Consider the following 17,123-nt stretch of genomic DNA (forward strand, 5'->3'; position numbering starts at 1 on the left):
CATCATGACTTCACTCCTCAAATCCAGCTCAACACCAGAAGCAAGCATTGAAATTACGTGCCTGAGCTGGAGATCAGGCCTCGTTTTTTGACTATTTGTGATCGTCATACAAACTAAGACACATTCCTTCTGTCTCAGCCAAAATTTTCGCCAACTCAACTCGCATTTGGCGGCCTAATCCCCCTGCTGCTGAGTCCACGCACCCCGCCCCCTCACACTTACTCAAGATCAAGCCAGGAAGCTGTTAGACAGTGGCCAGCACAACTTAGTGTCACCCCGACAATGGACACCTCCAGCAGAGCATACGCAGAGTCTCTGGACCAGAAAGACGCCCTGCGGCATACGCGGGATGAGTTTGTCATCCCAACCAAGCAGGAGGTCACCAGCAAGACCCTGGCAAAGAAAGGTCTCTCCCAACCCAAATCAGACGACATTCTCCAACCTCTTTCTCCCAGCTTCATATATCACGAACAGTTAGGCTAATATCCTGTTTCCTGTAGATGAGGGCCCCGAGCAGAAGCAGCAGAAATGTACCTACCTCTGTGGCAACTCTCTCGGTCTGCAACCCAAGCGCACGTCTGAGAGGATACAGCAATACCTCGCGACATGGGCGACACAGGGCGTCCAGGGCCACTTCAAGCCGCTGGACGACTCACCTCTCCCGACATGGCTCGACGTCGACGCTAAGGCATCCAAGATGATGGCTCCCATCGTCGGCGCTGACGCTTCTGAGGTCGCCGTGATGCAAACGCTCACGGCCAACCTCCACCTGCTGATGTCGGCCTTCTACAAGCCTCAAAAGGGCGGCCGGCACAAGATCATCTTGGAGAGCAAGGCTTTTCCTAGCGACCACGTAAGATCTCTTCGCTCTGAACAAGTTTCATTACTAATAAAGAAGGACAGTTCGTCGTCGAGACACAGATCAGACATCACGGCCTCTCCCCGGAAACCTCTATGGTCTGCATCGAGCCCAAGGACGCCGCAAAGGACAGCACGCTCAGCACCGAGCACATCCTCTCCGTCATCGCGGAACACGCCTCCGAGACCGCTCTACTCCTCCTGCCGGGTATCCAGTACTACACCGGCCAGCTCCTCGACATCCCGACCATCACGGCCTTCGCGCGCAAGCACTCCGTCTTCGTCATCTGGGACCTCGCCCACGCCGTCGGCAACGCGCCCCTGCGGCTGCACGACTGGGACGTCGACGCCGCGGCATGGTGCACGTACAAGTACCTCAACGGCGGGCCGGGCTGCATCGGCGGCGCCTTCGTCCACGAGCGGCACTCCCGCGTGACGACGGCCGTCTCGGACCCGGACGCCGCGTCGGGGTACACGAACCGCTTCGCCGGGTGGTGGGGCAACGACAAGTCATCGCGCTTCGTCATGGCGACCAAGTTCCACCCGGCGCCCGGCGCGGCGGGGTTCCAGCTGAGCAACCCCAGCGTGCTGGACATCACCAGCCTCTGCGCGTCGCTCGAGGTGTTTGAGCTGGCTGGCGGGGTGGCGCCGCTGAGGGAGAAGTCGCTGCGGCTGACGGCGTACCTGGAGGGCTTGCTTGACGGGTTACCGGAGGATGTGAAGTCGCTGTTCAGGATCATCACCCCGCGGGAGCCCGAGGCGAGGGGCGCGCAGCTGAGTCTGATGCTTGCGGATGGATTGCTGGACGGCGTGATGGAGTATTTCGAGGAAGAGGGGGTCATCATTGACGAGAGGAAGCCGAATGTCGTGCGGGTTGCACCGGCACCTTTGTATAATAACTTTGTGGACTGCTTTGACTTTGTCGAGCAGTTTGCGAAGGCTCTGAGGAAGGCGAGCCAGAGTGCGTAGGATGGGAAGGTGAATCAAAGAGCAACGTAAACTGTTGCGTTGCATTTCTGGCTTCGTTTTGACCCGGTCTGGCTGGCGGCGAGTTCTATATGGAGACATAACCAGTGAACGGCAAGATTGATATTATCAGGGTGGTATATTATCGCAGGGAGAAGCACATTGTGAGCTGGACTAAGTACGGGTGACATCTGATGGGAATATCATAGTCAGTTTTTAATATAGCCTGGCGCACTCGGAGCGACAAGCCCGGAGCTGGAACCTTGATTATCATGCTCTGTGTATAGCGGAATCTTCGATGAAGGAGAAGTCATGTCAAGTTTGTTCTTCAAACTGGAGAAGGCTGGTTCGAGTATCAATATGGATACATGTTATTAGCAGAAAGAGGGTCTGAAACCAAGTCGCTTTCCACTCAATACCGCCAAGATATCAATGATCACCCTATGCGAAAGAGCTTTACTATCCGGGCGGATACATACCTGAAGATGATTACTCTTATTATCGCCATCTTAGCCGTTACTATCGTTATTATCGTCGTCGTCGTCGTCGTCGTTGTTACTATTCTTCACATTATTAATAATCATTATCGTCATTATTTTCATCGTTATTGTTCTCTTCGTATTTACTTATTAATACTAGTATCCTATCATCACTACCCGTCCGAGTAGCAGAAGTCTACGCGAATATTGATGACAACACCGACTTTAAAAGTCAGTTTTCAGGAGTCTCTTGATCGAGGCACGACCAAGGTTCAAAGTTCTGGTCTTGTGAGAGCCATACGCTTCTCCATTCTGCACCGCGCCAAGATAAGTCCTCCCGAAGACCCTTGATCTGAAGATCGCTCTTGGCTCGCGGCATCGGCATCCGAACATTGCAGCATGTATGCAGGTCGGACTGATGTTCGGCAACATCACTTACGTCGTCGCAAGACTTGTGTCACAGAAATGCGGGAATGAAGCCTGCGGCGCTGGAGATGCTGCAGAGTCGTTCGAGCGACGTCTTCTATGACAACAGGATGCAGAAGAACAATGAGCTGAGATGTTTGGGGTGATGGATGGGGACGTATCTCTCGACACGGTGGTTTTCGTCACTGTTTGATATGCGCAGGAGTTTACGGGACAAGTTATGCCTGGGGCAAGTTGGGCAAGTTCTTCGTCACAATATGTTGTCAGTCTATAGTTGAGACCTGGAAATATGATGACGACTTGAGACGGGGTTCGTCCAGACTATCCGGATGGCTTTATTGTGATGCAAATCTTCAAGGCTTGGCTGCGCCTTTTTTTTTTCCTTTTTTTTTTTTTTTTGCATGTCATCGTCAAGTCGGCCTCAGTTGCTTGTTTTCAGTTCTATATCCTAGAAATCATTGAACGGTTCAAGTGCGAATCTCTGATAGGGCTCGATTCTCTTCTGTCATACCAAGTGCTTCTCGTTCTTCAGTCTGGGGAGTTACGCTTCTGCTTTGGACCATAGGTACTCAAGACCGGACTTTGACATGGTTCTCAAGCCTCGAAGAACCGCCTGTAGCGCTGTCCTGTCATTCCATTCAGCGTCATAACAGGTCCATGACGTCAGAGAGTTGAACACGTTTGCTCTGCGACGCCAAAATCGTATACTACGGGACCGACAATTTTGAAGTAGGGTCTTTTCTCCCTGCTAGCATACAGGCAATTCGCCGCAAGGCTGCAAGGAGCTGTCTCGGCACCGAGAGACAGGTCCCAGGGAGAAACATGACACCATTCCTGCGCCCTGAGAGGCAGAACCAGAACCCTACCCCCAAACGTGCTGACTGACCACCCCGGTAAGACAACAACATGCATAAATGAGTCGAGTCTTATCGCGAACTTGGCACTCCCGCAAGGGCGTCAAAAAAACACCCTCAGCAGCCCTTTCGGATGATCTGTCTCGAGCATCCGAAGCTGGAGAAGCTATCTTGAGCCTCTCTCAGATCGTGATGACCCTCAAAGCTGGACACAGCTCGGTGTGCGGGCGGATTATCTGCATTATCGATGAATCATGGCGGCCTCGATCATCGCATCTACAAAGACCGAGTATCAGATGGCCGATTGCCTCTTGCCCTCCAATGTTTTTACCTTGCTGCACGGGGGCCGTGGGGGTTTGGAAGTTTGGGGAGAAGGGGGACGAGCGGGAGAGAGTTGCTGCTTCGGCAGCTGCAGGTGCGATTCCCGGGTCCTCGGTCCCGAAAGAGTTGGGTTTCAGATGATGAGGCTCTTGGGGGAGGGTTGAGGCCCGCTGCCGCGGTAGAGCAATTGACTTTCGCCTGCGAATGGAGAAAAAAACAACAACATTTGGGAGCTTTGGGCTTGTGCTTGTTTTTTTGTTTTTCCCCTTCTCGTCTCCCTGATTTCTCTCACGCTCCCCGCCCTAGTAAACTTCCGGGCGATGACCCTGCGTGGGGTCATCAGCAGTTCAAGCACAGCGCTTCCTGGAGTTGGGGGCAGAAATCTGTTTGGCCACTCGGTCGTAGTAATCGTAGTAAGCTCACGGAGTTTAGCCGCGCGGCCGCCAAATGACGTTTTGAAGTCTTTGTGTGTGGTTGAGAGGCAACGACACGGTCTGGGAACATTGTCTGAAAACAGCATTGCGTGGAATGCGGGTTGATTCTGGAATGGGTTACTGCGAAAGAAACCTGGTACGTTGTGGTCATTACCGAGGATTCCTCCCGTCAGGAAATCATCTCGACGATTTTTTGCTTGGCAGGAGAAGGGGGGATACGCGAGCTGATAGGATGAGGAAGCCATGGTAAGCGCCATCGACGCCATCAAGTCGGGCTTGTTGTTGCTGGAAGCGACGGCGTCGTTTGCAGCTTGTGGTGGGGCAAGAAGTAAGAAGCTTGGGGAGCTTGCACCTGGGGAGAGCTGGGAGCTGGAGCGTTTTGGCTTGAGCCCAGACGTAACGGGCCAGCCGCTCTGACGCGAGGTCTGGACACATTGGTGATAGCGCAACTTGATCGTTGCTGGGCGTGGCTGCGTTGTTGTTGTGTTGTCGAAGCACATCACACACACAGAAGGGTCTATTCTCGATGCGACAGACAAGAAGAAGCAAAGGGTTCAAACGTGGGAGGGGGCAATCGAGGAGACATCTCGATGACCGCAGACGTCGACGGGATGAGGCCGTGGCAGAGGATCTGCGTCAGGGTCGTTACTCGATCCGTGTGTTCCAGAGGAGGTTTTCCCATTGCAGGTTTGCAGGTGTCCATTTGGTCTCCAGTATTGAGAGTTCCAGTGGGGGCCGGCATTGGTCCCCGGCGCCAGTCCAGTGGGAGAATGGCGATGGGTGGCATGACGGAGGATCGTGATGTCTCCGTCATGCATATGAATTGTTTAGATGAATCCGGACGATAATATATGATGGGCTATGCGTGTGCGGAAGTGGGAGGACGGAAGTTGCGATGAAGGTGGGCGGGAGATGTTTAGTCACCGGAATAGGGGGATACTCGTCAGCATACATGGCCCTTTGCAAGGTGGGAAGTATTCCGTTATGACACTCCTCCAACGAAGGACGGGAGCCTTTCCATCTTCAGGTAGTAAAGGCCCGGGCTGACCAATGCAAGAAGCCGTTTTTCCAAGTGGACAGGGCCGGGCCCGAGAGCTTAATGCCCCTCCCAACCAACCCAACCAAGGAACCAAAGGCCAGAACTCCAGAGGCCCCCTTCTTTTTAACATTAGGAGGTATTACGCAGACCAGGGGATATGACTAAAGACCCGGACCCCGATAACGGTGCTACATTAAGACATTGCGGACGGGCAGCGCAACATCCAGGAGAAGGGGAGACAGGAGGGGCACCAGAAGAAAAGAAGAAGAAGAAAAAAAGAACAGTAGAGAATATGATGGGGAGTGGCCCAGAGACAGCTCCTGAATGTTGGTCCAAGTGATGATACTTCACAGAGTAGTATCTGGCCAGAAGACTATGGGATCCTGCAAGATGACTGGCTGAGGGCTCAAACTGCACATGCTGAGGAACTGCGGTATGATATTGGGATGTAACTGGTAACTGGACACTGGACATCAGCAGAAAAAGCCGGCAGGCCCCTTGTCGAAGCCAAGTTGTTTCAAGTCCATCCCCCCTGGCCAAACATCGTGCAGGGAATCTCCAACGACCAATTTGATCATCATCCACTTTGCTGGGCTTGGGCCGAGGGCGAGCGAGCGAGCCTGAGAGCCAAGGAGAAGACGATGAGGAAAACAGGATCAAAGACTACGCAGAGAGAGCGAGCGAGAGATACAGTTACGAACACTCTGTCCGGGATGAGATGCTCAGTGCTGGGAAAGGCGAGAGAGATACGCAGTTGGGCTGACGCATCATTCCCCTGAAAAGTGACATGCCAAACAACACCACACACACCACCCAACACAGCATTTTGGGGGCTGCATGTGTGCCTGAAATTGGGTATGCACAGCGTCTGCACCTTCGCACTCCTGCCGCAATAACTGCATCTGCTTCTGCAACTACGACCAAGGAAAAAGCAAGCACATTTCCTTGCCCAGGCACTTGAAAGTTGAGTGCGGAGGTTTGGGAGGATACCTGACGCTGCTGCTGACCACCTGCGGCTATTGTATCCGAACCTTGGTCCAATCTCTCCCGTCTCCTGCAGTAGCCCTCTCTTTCACATTGTTAGGTAGATTGATTTTTTGATTCGTCTTGACATCGGGAGCATAGCAAAGGGGTCCTGGCCAATTTTTTATTTTTATTTTTTTTCCCCCTTCGTGCCGCCTTCGTCATATTATTCACCAGGTGCGCACACACACAACTTTTTGGGCAGATCCCTCCTACAAACAACTACCTCACTCCAAACCCGCCTCCACGTCGACCTTTTGCCCTTCCTTCCGTTTCCTTGCTCCTTCTCATTTTTTTTTTATTCGCCAAATACCTTACCCGGACTAACTCTTGGGCCATCCTTGATGAGAGCCTCATAATTATCTGTCGAAATTGACGATCCCAACCACTCTCCCCCGCCCTTGTTTGTCGCTCTTTACCAACTTCATCCCGCTACTTTTCTTCTCTGCCACCGTTACCACTGTACCGTACGCTACGGATACCCAACCTTCTTCGCCTTACTCGCCGGGCTCGCCTCACCTCGCCTCAGCGCCTCCTTCACCAGTGCGCCGTTCCCTGTTCTATTCATAGCCCGGTTCTTTACCAGCCCAGCCTGGCGAGCCATTCAAACCAACCCCCTCCTCCGTCGACACCAAGCATCGCAGTCCTGGACTGACCTGACAACGGTCTGGCTGCAACCGACGCACCACGCGACACACGGCCACCAACAACTGCATCTGCTACTCCTCCGCGCATCTGCGTTTTTCTTGCGCCTGATTACGGATCCTGCACTCACTCGACAGCAAACATACCGCGCAATTGATTGAGTCCGTACCCAATTTATCCAGACAAGCGACATCCCTCCCCGGGTCCCTTCAATCGCAACGCCGACGCCCGGCCTAATCAACCACCACCCATCCGGGACGACACACCCTGGCCGCCCCGACGACAATCTCGCGCCGCTAGAACCAGAACCTGGCCGCCCTTTTTTTTCAGCCGACGAAACAGCGGAGTCGCAATTTCACCCCCGTCGACGCCCACCAAGCACCAAACAGCCAGCTCCAAGCCTCTGGTCGTCTCCGGTCCAGCGCAGCGACATTCTCTCCCAGTCGTTGTCGCTGCTGCGTCTCCCTCCCCGTCTCCGTCTCCAGAACACCCTCGCCCGTTTCTTGGCATTCTGTCCAACGCCCCGGCTTTTCCTCACCCTCGCTCCATGATAGTAGCACTATCCGTACCGCCCCTACGTCGTCTACCAGGGTCTCATTCTGCCATTCTGACGGGCCCAAGGGGGTTGGCGGCCAAGCGCTGAGAAAAATACGGATAACCCAGAGGAAACTGTGACGACGCACGCCTGCACGACACGAATATTCTCTGTACCACCAATACTACGACACGAACCCCCAAGTCCCTGACGCTCAGGAGACATCTCGTCACAACAGCCACAATTCGAATATCCCCGACCCTCTCGGCTGGCTCCTCTGCTGGCCCACGACCTTAATCCAATATGACAAGACCTCACATTATTCGCGCTGGTAAGTTTATGCGACCCAAAACACCTGCGCCTACTCCCATTCCTCCTGGCGCATCACACTATTCTCCCCCCAAAACACCAACTTCTTCCCCTTTCCCAATTGGCCCTGGGCTTCTCTGTGTCTGAGCTTAGCCTGAACCCGTCTTGGTCTAACGGCTGGAACCGCGGCCGATCAATCTCACAGAATTCCTTTCCCCCCTCTGACCAGGGAAAAAAAAAACACCCCCTAATTGCCTGCTCCGTTGCTGGCATGTCACGCTGACCTCTTGCCTCTTTTGTCGCAAAATTAGACACGATCGACCTCCAAGATCACGACGCACCCTCAGCAAAAGATCATCCCCGAGGCCCACACGGCTCGCTTGGTCCGCATCAGGCTGCGACTCTCCAAGAGATCGCCCAAGAATCCGCTGAAATACAAGCGCGCAGCCCGAGACTCTCCTTCACCGACGGCGACGACGACGACGTATCGGATTCGGACGATCTCGCGGACGAGGTCTCCAAACGGCTCAACGGCGGCGCGATGGACGATGCAAGCAAGAAACAACAGGATGCGCTGGCCATCGCGCAAAATGGAGGCACATCGGGCAACTCCGACGACGGAGACATGGACGACACAGACGAGAGCTTGGACGACGACATGATGGACAAGATCTCTAGTTCGCCCTCGATTGAAGATGGTGGGTGCAATTCGATTACAATTCCGCATTCCTGGCCGCGGAGAGTCGATTCTCTGCAAGCCATGAGAGATCGCGCTTCTCCTGTTTCCCCTGCTTTCAGCGAGGCCATGTCCTCTTCTCCTTACACCGAAACTCTTGAATATCCACCTACACAACACTCCTGGCAGCACAGCAAGGCTTCTGCGTCAGCAACCAGTCATCATCATCTTCGCGGTGAGTATAACGAATAGGACCGATATACCGACGACGACGATCGATACGACCAATTCTTCGACGAGCTTTACGAGGAGTTATGCGACGATGCTGGCGGTAGTCTCTGTTACGGAAAAGACTGGGGCGAGGAGCGGAGCGACAAGTTTGAGGATAAGCTTGGACTGGAGAGTGTAGCCCAGCATGGGCCGATAGTGGTTCGTCCACTTCGACTCCGCGGATCTAGCTCCGAGGATTTCGCGCAGCGTCGCGCTGAGATGGAGCGGGCAGAATTGGACGAGGCAGCCGAAGCAAACCTTGACGACGACCACGACGAACACGACAGCGATTTCTCGCTCATGATACCCTACGAACCCTCGATCGAAGATGATGATGACGAATTTTCCTTCTCTGATGATTCTAGGTTTATTGCTGGCGGCTGGGGCAATGAGTGCTTACACGAAGCAGAGGACATCGATTTCGAGTTCGTCTACGCCCTCCACACTTTTGTCGCGACCGTCGAAGGCCAAGCGAATGCCACGAAGGGAGATACTATGGTGCTACTGGATGACAGCAACAGCTATTGGTGGCTGGTGCGAGTGGTGAAGGACAGCAGCATCGGTACGAGCCCCGCGTCCCTTGCGTCAGCATTTCTAACAAAGGTCTAGGTTATCTCCCGGCAGAGCATATTGAGACGCCAACCGAGAGACTGGCGCGCTTGAACAAGCACAGGAATATTGACGTAGTCGCTCCCTCCCAGGAAGAGATGAACCTTTCTGACTTAGATCAGCTTTCCGCTACAATGCTTGGAGACCAAGCTGGAGAGAAGTCCAAGAGCACGTTCAAGACGGCTCTGAGGAAGAAGAAGAAGACCGTCGCGTTCGCACCACCGACGTTCGTCGACTACTCGGACATTGACTATTCTTCGGATGAAGAGGACATGGAGGAGATGTTCTCTCAACAGCAGGGACAGCAACAGCAACAGCAGCAACAACAGGCTGCTACGCAGCAGTCAACTGAGGAAGCGGAAGATGAGACGGCGAAGGTCGAGCCACTGAAGCCCAGGACGATCAAGGAAGTCAAGGTTGCGGAGCCGACCAAGAAAGAGGAGGTTGCGGAAGACGACGGGAAGCGCGATAGCGGAGAAATATTTGAGAAGCCAGAGGGTCCGAGTCGATCGAGGAACGGCACTGTCAGGAACACCGACTCTTTCTTTAAGGACGAAACGGTCGAGACCAAGAAGATCACGCTTACGCCTAACTTGCTTCGCGATGACAACAGCTCACGACCCTCGACGACGGAAAGCGTTAAGCAACGACCCAGTCTGGACAAGTTGGACAAGGAGCTGCAACCCGACAAGAAGGACGACAAGAAGAAGAAGGATAAGGATAAGAAGGAGAAGGACAAGAAGCCCAGCGCCATCCGTAGCTTCTTCTCGCGTAAGGACAAGAAGAAGGTTGTGGACGATGACGACGAGTCCTTTGGCAAGAGGTCGATGGATATTGTTACCGAATCACAAGATCGGGAGTCTGAGGAGCAGCCGTCGTCGCCGAGAACAAGCGGCGGATCTTCAGGCGGGCCGGAACGGACAGCAAGCAAGCTCACGAAGCAACAGCCTAGGGTGGAGCCATCACTGTCGAGGAAGGGAGCAACAACGCCACAAAAGTCTGCTACCCGTGAACTTAGCGAGTTCATTTCTTCTGAAGGCCGACCCAACAACGTGTCGAATGTGCCGCCTGCCTCTATGCGCATCGTTGAGGACGATTCGTCCGATGCCGACGCCGAACCGAAGGTCGAGACTAAGCACTCGCAAAAGTCGTCCTTGTCTAAGATCATGCCTTCGAGAAGCAGCGAGCCCAAGGAGCCGAAACCCCAAAAGGTTACGAAGGCCAAGTCGCGTGTGGAACTCGACGATTTCGACTCATCTGGCGAAGAGATTGACCCCAGTGGTCCCTCTGTGCAACAAGCAGCTGAGGAGGAGCTGAAGGACGAGAAGCTAGTCCGCCCCGTGCCAGGTGCTTTCCCCGATAGCTTCATGAGCGGTCAAAGTGCCCAGACCGATAGGACAATCACTCCTTCGCAACCTATGCCCCAGTCCCAGCCCACCGCTGCGGACCGGGAAAAGGAGCGCCTTTCCGAGTCGCCGGTCCAAGTGTCTCCCGTTACGACAAGCAATCCACCTGCGCTCATGGTCGATACCTCCAGTCAGGATGGTCACTCCTCATCGCCGTCGCCAGAGCTCATTGATGCTGATGAGGTGGGCAGACATCGCGCTCAAGATTCGATGACTGCCAGCTCAACCTCAACAGGAGGGAGCACCACCGGCAGCAGCTGGAATGACGCGAAGCTCCGGGCATTCTTCGACTCCAGCTCAGACATCCGCGATATGCTGGTCGTTGTGTACGACAAGAGCGATGTTGCTCCCGCAGGACCGGATCACCCCGTCGCAGGAAGCTTATTCCGCGAACAGAACGCCAAGTTGGCAGAAATCACAACAGTAAGTGCATCCATCCCTTCTTGGTCATGCGTCAAGACTAACCAGGCCCAGCAACTTGACAATATGCTTGGCGACTGGCTAGCACGCAAGCAAAGACTTCGAGGCACGGTCTAAGGCGTGCCTCCTTTACGAACATCGACTTTGTTTTTGGGGACAGCGAAATGTGTACAGTACCTTTCTTGACTTTGTTGGCGTCCTGGAACGAAACGGATGGAGGGTTTACGGATTGATGGACGACATTGAAAAACGTGGTCGCTGATATGAACCTTAGCACCATGGATACTTGTGCGCGGATTTGCAGTTTTCTGTTTTTCTTTTTGCGACATGCGTGGACATACCAGTCTGCACGGTCTGTTCTTACCTCGTTCTTTTTTATTCTCTTTTGTTTTAGAAATGCTTCGCTTCCACAGCGTCGCGACATAGGCATCAGCTTTGCATAGGTGTCTTCAGCCCGCTGGTGTGGGCTCTCCAGAGACAGATTAGGCGCAGCGCCGTCTAATACCAAATGGTTCCATCTGCAGATCCGATGACTTGCATGCTGTGCTGAACCGCTTCATGTGACTTTCGCTGCTGATCGGCACAAATTATCGTTGCAGATATATCACCAGGCGCATGTCGAGTTCCATTCCGAGTAAAACATGCAGTTGCGTGTGGTGGAACCCGACAGCAATATCCGCAGGTGATCTGCGGGATGCCGGGGTGGTGGAGTTAGCCTCCGCCCAACTGCCGGCGCGCAAATCGTCCGATCTGGGGAAGCCGGGACCCCGCATTCCCGCCCTTGCCGCTTCCCTTTCCTCCCCCCTCCGTCGTCTTTAAATACCGCCCATCCACCAGTAAGTGAGTCTGCGATCTGACCTGAGCACGTTGATTTTAGTGCCTGATTCTGACCAAAGACGACACTTCTGGACCTGCGTCAGTGAGACCCAATGGCCGGCCTCCTCACGAACATCCTCGCCTTCATCACTGGCCAATGGAGCCTCATCTCCCCGGACTGGAGGGACCCCGCGTCCCACGATCCCAGCTGGTACCGCTACGTCCGCGCCAGTAAGTCCAAGACGATCTTCCCGGCGCGGGTCTTGCCGGATCTCACGCGCGGGGACGTCGCGAACCCCTCGGGCCTGGTCACCGGCGAAGGCGGGCCGACCGTCCTCACCCGGCTCTCCGAGTCTGATGAGATCCCGTCCGTGACGGTGGACTTTGGACAGAACACCGTCGGCATCGTATCCATCTCCTTTGCCGGGTCTGAAACGCCGGACGGGAGTGGTGACGCCAGGCCCGGGATCCGGCTGGCGTTCTCCGAGACGCTGCAGTTCCTGAGTAATGTGAGCGACTTCTCGCGGTCGTATAACGGGGACACGATCACGCCTGGCAGCGAGCAGATTGCCGTCCGCAGCGAGCCGTACGTCTGGACCGCGCAGCACGGGTGCCAGTACCCGGGCGACGGCGGCAAGGGCAAGGTCTGCGTGGACGGGCTGCACGGGTTCCGGTACCTGCGGATCTACCTGGACGCGCTGCCGTCGGACACGCCGTACACGGCGCCGCGCGGGCAGGTGAAGATCGCGTCGGTGAGCCTGGCGCTGTCGGCGTTCCACGGGACGCCGGAGACGTTCCGGGGGTGGTTCGAGTGCAGCGACCGCGAGCTGACGCGGTGGTGGTTCGACGGGGTGTACACGAACGACCTGTGCATCGACACGTTCCGCGCGGAGGACATTGAGCCGCGGGACGCGGATAGCGAGTTTCTGGAGGGCCGGCTGGTGATCCACGACGCGCCGAAGCGGGACCGGGACCCGTATGTTGGGGACCTGGCTGTGGCGGCGCTGACTGCGTTTCTGTCGCACGGGGGGCTCGTGGCGGAGGCGAGCGGGAATGTGTTGGCGGATCTGGCCAGGCGGCAGAGGGGGGACGGGTGGATTCCGCCGGCGAGCATGTGAGTTTGGGGGTTCATGTTTGACGTGGAGAACAGGGTTGCTGACGGTTTGCAGAAACAATTACACGCTTCCGCTGTTTGATTACCCCCTCTGGTGGGTTGTCTGCAGCCATGACTATGTGTGGTACACCGGCGACGTGGGCTATCTCGAGACGTACTACCCGAATCTGCTGGCTGTGATGGATAAGTGGTTTCCCTCCGTCACGAACTCGGACACGGGTCTGGTTACGAAAGGGCTGAACGGGACGGGCGGATACGGAGACTACGCTTTCCTCCCAAGGCAGGGCCCGGTGACGTATTACAACGCTCTATACGTGCTCGCCCTCCGGCGGGCAGCAGAAATGGCGGCGCAACTTGGGAAGACGGCCGATCAGGAGAGGTGGAACTCGCGCGGGGATGATGTCGCCAAGGCGCTGGCCCAGAGGAACTTTGACTCGAGCGTCGGCGCATTCTACGACGGCACGACGGGGGCGGACTCGGACGAGTACGTGGCCGCGCACGCGCAGGACGGCAACAGCATCGCCATCCTCGCCGACGTCGTATCCGGGGACAAGGCCAAGGGCGTGCTGGCGTACTACGCCCGCGCGGCGTCGCGGGCGTACGGCAACGCGTTCTACGACTCGGACGCCGTCGGGCAGGGGTTCAGCCAGCGGGTGTACGCGTTCGTGTCCTACTTTGAGCTCGCGGCGCGGCTGAAGGTCGACGACGGGGATGGCACGGCGGAGGGCGCGGTGGAGGAGATGAAGCGGCTGTACGGGTGGATGGGCGGGCAGGACCCCGGGGTGACGTTCTGGGAGGGCATCGGGCCGGACGGGCGGCCGTATGAGGACGGGTACACGAGCATGGCGCACGGGTGGAGCACGGGTATCGTGCCGCTGATGAGCTCGTATGTGCTCGGGGTGAAGCCGACGAGTCCCGGGTTCAAGACGTGGAGCGTGATGCCGGTGAGGGCTGGGTTGAGGTGGGCGAGGGGTGTTGTGCCGACGCCTGAGGGGCAGGGGGTTGGGGTCGAGTGGGTTGATGAGGGCGGAGGGAGGTTTAAGATTGCCGTTCTTGCGGAGAGGGGGACCAAGGGGGTTGTTGGTGTACCTTTCGAGGAGGGGATGGTGGTTGAGGTTGATGAGCGGGTTGTGTTTAGTGGGAGAGTGAAGGAGGGGAGGGTTGAGGGCAAGAGGGTCGTGGTTGACGTCGAGGGGAAGGGATGGGAGACCAGGACCGTCGTGACAGTAAGGGCGATTGCAGAGGGACTTTAGGTAATAATTTTCTTACGGGTTCAAACCCCCTCAGTGTCTATAGCTTTGACTGTCTAGTAAGATTTACATGAATGGCTTTAATGTTTGAATAGGCAGTAAGACCGGCCTCACCCAGTTCCCTACCGATTCCGCTTTGCTTCACACCGCCAAACGGGATGCGCCAGTCGCTGTCGTTGCTCGAGTTGATCCACACCATACCAGCCTCGATTCTCTTGGCCACGGCATGGGCGCGGGTCAAATTTGTGGTGAATAAAGCGCTTCCGAGGCCGTATTGCGTATCGTTGGCGAGAGCGATGGCGTCATCTTCCGACTTGAACCGGCAGATGACAACAAACGGGCCGAAGACCTCCTCTTTGAAGATTCTCATGTTGGGTGAGACCCCCGTGAACACCGTGGGTTCGATGAAGTACCCGCTGCCGTCAGGCCTGGACGGACGGCCTCCCAGCTCCAGCTTCGCGCCCTCCTGCTTGCCAATGTCGACGTAGGAGAGGATCCTGTCGAACTGCGCCTTTGTGACTTGCGGTCCTTGGAACGTGCTCTCCTCGAAGGGGTCGCCGACTCTAGAGACCTTTTTCACTTGTTCTCTAAACGCCGCTAGGAATTTGTCGTACACGGCGTCCTGAACCAAGATCCTCGACGTTGCGGTGCAAATCTGGCCCTGGTTTGACATGATACCGGCGTGGGCCCAGTGGACGGCGACATCTAGGTCGGCGTCATCAAACACGATGAGAGGGCTCTTTCCGCCCGTCTCAAGCGTGATGTTCTTCAAGCTATGGCTTGCCATTTTCATGATTTCCTTGGCCGTGTTGGTAGAACCGGTGAATGCGATCTTGTCGACGTCCAAATGGGACGCGAGAGCTGCGCCTGCGACGGCTCCGAGACCATTTACGATATTGACCACGCCCGGCGGGAAGCCTGCCTCGATCACGAGGTTGGCAAAGTATAAGATGGAGAGAGGGGTCTGCTCTGCCGGCTTGAGGACGACTGTGTTACCGCAGGCCAGGGCGGGGCCCAACTTCCATGCGGCCATCGCGAGGGGATAGTTCCAGCTGTGGATAAAAGTCGTTAGCCATTTGTCTTCAGGATGATCCTCGCAATAGCGTAGGGCTAGGAGGGGGAAGAGGTGTTCTCACGGAATGATCTGGCCGCAAACTCCAACGGGCTCGCGGACAGTGTAGGCGAACTTCTCGGGCGTCGTCTCAATCACCTGCCCAAACACCTTGTCGGCGAAGCCGCTGTAGTACCTCAGCGTCTCGATGGCCTCGGTGAGATCCTCGTTGAGCGAGACCAGATACGGCTTGCCGTTGTCCCACGTCTCGATCGTGGCCAGCGTCTCGCGGTGCTGCTCCATCAGATCGGCGAGGCGCGCCATGAGCTTGCCGCGGTCTGAGGCAGGCAGGTCTCGCCAGCTCGGGTGGTTGAGGGCTTTCCGCGCTGCTTGTACGGCTCTGTCGACATCTTGGCTGGTCGCAGCGTGGACGGATGTGATTTCTTGCTCGTTTCTGCGCCGAATGTGTTAGTCGAAAGGATGAAAATGCTTCCTGCTGGATACAAGAATCTTACGTAGGGTTGATACTGGCTATTTTCCCGCCGTCAGAAGACCCAACCCATTGGTTGTTGATAAACAATCCTGTTGGTTGGAGGTAGGTCCTCCCATTGGGGGCAGTGAGCTTTACGGAAGCCATATTGTGGGTGGTGGTAGATGCGATGCAAGATATCCGAGTAAGTCTGTCCCCAAGAAGTAGCTTTCTCATAAACGAGCTGCCGCAGGGCCGTGCAATTGACTTTGATACTGCTCAGAACCCAATGCACAGGATCCCCGGATTTTCAATGCCGGCTCCTTGGACTCTAGATCGGCACTGTCGGTTACCCATCAAGTCACACGATGCATATCGCCGCTCCGCCCACGAGGAGGGGCAACCCGGCCCGGTATCTATCCCACCGGTGCGGAGGGCAATGAGTATGGCGCCTGCAATTAGCTCTGAATTAGATTCTCATGATACATTTTGGTCTATCGTGTTCGGGGCCAAGAACGGATCTTGGTGCAGGTACTTCTCGATGATTAATGCTGTCCGGTGAATTAGCGTTTATCATGATGAAATAGGAAAGAAATTTGGCCAGACTGTAACCTTGAAACTTGCCGTCCTCCTCGACTCCACCTGCCAGGGTTCTAGCTCTAGCTCACCGAAGCTCGGCCGACGTGGGCAAGGATTCTGCTGCCGCACAACCGCTTTGACAAGCAGACGGCGCGATGCTGAAAAGGGAAAGAATTTGGGCCAGATTCGAGTGGTGTCCATTCTCTCCAATCTCTCCGCACGAGATCGACTTTTCCCACTTTCCGGCTGACATCCCGCGGCAAACGGCCTATCCACCCCCAACTGCGAACCAACAGTGCAGCCGCGAGGAGTCCCATTCAGCTCTCAGGAGCTTCCACATTGCTGATACAAGCTTTTCTGGTGGAGACCGCCCAATCTTCCTGTATCTGCGCGGCTATATTTCCTGTGTACTTGCTTACTCTTGTTAGAGATAATAGTAGCGACGACGACGAAGACGACGATAACGATAGAAGCGACAATAATAGAAGCGACGACGATAGAAGTAACGACGACGACGGTAAAGTAGAGCATAGCCACAGGAAAACTAGCCGGCCGCTTCGTGAATACGAAAGAG

At 55.6% G+C, this 17,123-nt stretch overlaps 4 protein-coding genes across 4 annotated transcripts; 3 read left to right on the forward strand and 1 right to left on the reverse strand.

Annotated features, from left to right (window-relative positions):
- Positions 1-282: 282 nt before the first annotated feature.
- Positions 283-1,827, forward strand: GCG54_00012184 (Kynureninase 2; the record flags this gene model as incomplete). Its single annotated transcript, XM_045412070.1, has 3 exons — positions 283-406; positions 501-853; positions 904-1,827. 3 exons carry the CDS (start codon positions 283-285, stop codon positions 1,825-1,827), a joined length of 1,401 nt encoding a protein of 466 aa, XP_045263854.1.
- Positions 1,828-7,883: 6,056 nt separating this feature from the next.
- GCG54_00012185 (Tip elongation aberrant protein Tea4) lies at positions 7,884-11,387 on the forward strand (the record flags this gene model as incomplete). The annotated part of the gene is given in 7 exon segments (XM_045412071.1): positions 7,884-7,911; positions 8,201-8,696; positions 8,755-8,771; positions 8,784-8,800; positions 8,818-9,397; positions 9,445-11,273; positions 11,325-11,387. The coding sequence occupies 7 exon segments, from the start codon at positions 7,884-7,886 to the stop codon at positions 11,385-11,387; spliced, it is 3,030 nt and encodes a 1,009-aa protein (XP_045263855.1).
- An 812-nt stretch (positions 11,388-12,199) lies between these two features.
- Positions 12,200-14,453, forward strand: GCG54_00012186 (uncharacterized protein; the record flags this gene model as incomplete). Its single annotated transcript, XM_045412072.1, has 2 exons — positions 12,200-13,200; positions 13,256-14,453. 2 exons carry the CDS (start codon positions 12,200-12,202, stop codon positions 14,451-14,453), a joined length of 2,199 nt encoding a protein of 732 aa, XP_045263856.1.
- Positions 14,454-14,490: 37 nt separating this feature from the next.
- On the reverse strand, positions 14,491-16,138 carry GCG54_00012187 (Aldehyde dehydrogenase; the record flags this gene model as incomplete). The annotated part of the gene is made up of 3 exons (XM_045412073.1): positions 14,491-15,502; positions 15,587-15,955; positions 16,017-16,138. 3 exons carry the CDS (start codon positions 16,136-16,138, stop codon positions 14,491-14,493), a joined length of 1,503 nt encoding a protein of 500 aa, XP_045263857.1.
- Between the last annotated feature and the right edge of the window lie 985 nt (positions 16,139-17,123).

The sequence above is a fragment of the Colletotrichum gloeosporioides genome (genome assembly GCF_011800055.1).
Source record: "Colletotrichum gloeosporioides strain Lc1 chromosome Unknown consensus_49, whole genome shotgun sequence".
Lineage (NCBI taxonomy): Eukaryota > Fungi > Ascomycota > Sordariomycetes > Glomerellales > Glomerellaceae > Colletotrichum > Colletotrichum gloeosporioides.